This window comes from Trypanosoma theileri (assembly GCF_002087225.1).
Source record: "Trypanosoma theileri isolate Edinburgh chromosome Unknown TM35_Tth_3_V1, whole genome shotgun sequence".
NCBI classification, from domain to species: Eukaryota; Euglenozoa; class Kinetoplastea; order Trypanosomatida; family Trypanosomatidae; genus Trypanosoma; species Trypanosoma theileri.
In genome coordinates, this window is record NW_021639845.1 from 1,004,414 (window position 1) to 1,007,165 (window position 2,752).

The following is a 2,752-nucleotide window of genomic DNA, read 5'->3' on the forward strand; positions in this document are numbered from 1 at the left end:
TTTTTTTGGTTTTTTGTCTGAAAAGAGAATGACTGCTTTTGTGAATCTATCTATTATTTTTTTTTTTTATTTTATTTTTGTTTTACCTTTTTTTGTTTTGTTCTCACTTATTGATAATTTTTTATGTCTTCTTTTGCAAACTGTGAGATATTATTGGCTATTTTCTTTTCCATCGGGCATTCCTTGGTAGTGCTATTTTGCAAATGAGATGGGAAAAAAAGGTGATCTGGCAAATTATTACCTTGATAGTAAAACATTTCTACAATTACTTTTTTTTGTTTTTTTATCCCTCCTTCTTCTTTTTAACTATTTTTCTTTTTTTGTTTTGTTTTGACGATCGAGTGTTTCTAGTGGTGGCTCTGGGTATCTATGTGTATTTCCTTATTTTGCTTTTTGTTTGCATGTCATTCACTTTGTGCTATGTTATTTTTCGGCTTTGTTGATTGTTTGAGTTCCTGATTTTCGTTATTATATATTGTTCTAATATTTTTCTGTTTTTTTTTTTTTTGTCTTTTTTATTTTATATTGTTATTAGAGATAAGGTTAGAAAATATCTAATTGCAGGACATAAATATTTTTTTTTTGAAGACAACTGACAGCTTCATTAAGTGAAATGCCATCACAAAAGTCCTCTCCTAAAACCATTACAGAAAACCATGTGGAGGTTTTTGACCCAGATTTTAAGTTTATGTACTTGGTGCCAACTAATCTGGTCGTTCACACCCCACCAGCACGTTTGAATATTTCCCGTTTGGTTGTTTGCCGAAACTACATACCAGGAAAGGAGGGTTCATGTGTGAAGGAGGAAAATTGTCGTTTTGTGCACGCTGATGTGGACTATGATAAATTACAGGCACAATCGGTTCACGTGAACTATATTTGGCGTCATGAAGACATCTGCACTTATAAGCGGTTACCTCCTGGTGATGTTCTTGAAGTTGTGTCATGGAATGGAGCACAGAGGCCTGATTTAATTCCCAGTGAACGTATCCTTGTGACACGACGAGCTTTATCGCATTGCGAACCGAACGGATCTCCTCTTTCTCATTGTGTTCATTTTTATTGTAATCGTATGTGTAACCGGGGTGAAAACTGTAATTTCATTCATGCGATTTATGTGGACCCGAATATCACTAGGGATTTTAAACGTGCTCCTGCACAACCGATACCACGATTTAATGTGAGCAATCGTTCATCAAGGACAGAAACCTCCGATCCTTCTGTTGGTTGGGTAAATCATTTTACTCCAAATTCTCCGCAGTATGGTTCTTTGCATCCCCTAAAGCGATGTATTGCACCGACGCCCCCTCAAGCAAAAACACCAATTTCTCTTCCTATACCTTCTGCGATGAATGACCAGTGTGAGACGTACGGTACGAAGTCTACCACCCCCCCGGACGTCGTTAAGACGACACTCCTTGAGGGCAGCGATAGCTGTCTTCAGCTGAGTGGTTCTTGTGCGGCCGCGGGCAAGACGGGGTTTGCGGCTCTGCAGTTCTCCGCCCCGGAGGGTCGCGGGCGGCAGCACTCCTTCAGCGGGAGTTTCGCTCCACCCGCCCAAGCTCCCATGGCCGTCTCCCACCCCGGTGGCGAGGTGGGCAGCAGCAGCAGCAGCAGCAGCGTCGGTCTTCGCCCGGTCGCGAAGGGGTTCGACGGCATCGCCGAGCGCTCGCGCATGGAGAGTTCCGACGGCTTCACTGCCTCCCCTTCCGCCTCCACGCAGAGCGCCAACGCCTCCGTTGGCCAAACACCGCTACAGCCGCAACTCAGCTCACCGTACATCGGGCCGTGGGGCACGGTGCTCTCGGGTTCCGCCTCACGCCGCTCATATCGACACAACCCGTACCTTCCAGTCCACAGCAAGGGAGTGGAGGGGTGAGACGGCGGTGGTGGCGAGTCTTCAATGGAGAGAAGAAAAGGAGGCGAATGCGTGACAAGGGGTGTGTGCACAGTGGGTATCTGGCTATTGTTAAGATGTAGTAAATAATATATTTGGAGAACGTTCACGATGCTCTTATTAGTAGTCATGCTTTGTGTTCACTTACACACTTGTTTCCTTTTTCCTCTTTTTTTTTTGTTTTTGTGTTTTCCTTTCATGGAGCTTTCTTTTGCGTGTTACCCAAGGAAGAATACACTTTCTTTCCTTTCTGCAATTCTGGTGCATTTATCTATTTTGTGATTTTTTATTTTTTGCCTTGTTCCTTTTACAATATGTTTCTGTTTTTTTTTTATCTGTGATAGAGTGTAGCCTAGAAGTAACGAATTGCTTGATACTATCTCTCTGGTGTTGGGTGAACTTAAGAAAGTAAGAACAGATGGAATGTTTGTGCCCATTTCTCTATGTTGCAACTCTACCTTGGAAACAAAATTTTTATTTTATTTTTTCATTGGATAGGGTTGTTCTTGGGGTGTATATGTATGAATTTTCTTTTTTTTTCGCGTGTCTCTTTTTTTTTTTTTCGTGGTAATACCTTTTTTTTTTGAATTTGACGTTTTTTTTTTTTTACTTTATCTCATTCCCATTTCTCATTTTTTTTTTTTTTTCTTTTCGTCTTTGCTGTCATCATTATCTCTTCTTCACTTGATTTTTTGATTTTTTCATAATCGTTATTAGGTGTAAGATGAGATAAATGAATGGTAGAGCTGAAGAATAGATGATATTGCCCACAATTATTTTTTTCTTTATGTGTATACATGCAATTTTTTTTTTCTTCGTTATATATATATATATATATATATATATATATATATA

General features: G+C 40.1%; 1 protein-coding gene across 1 annotated transcript; it reads left to right on the forward strand.

Moving 5' to 3' along the window:
• Positions 1–613: 613 nt before the first annotated feature.
• TM35_000034800 (zinc finger protein family memeber) lies at positions 614–1,879 on the forward strand (the record flags this gene model as incomplete). The annotated part of the gene is made up of 1 exon (XM_029022247.1): positions 614–1,879. The coding sequence occupies one exon, from the start codon at positions 614–616 to the stop codon at positions 1,877–1,879; it is 1,266 nt and encodes a 421-aa protein (XP_028886793.1).
• Positions 1,880–2,752: the final 873 nt, after the last annotated feature.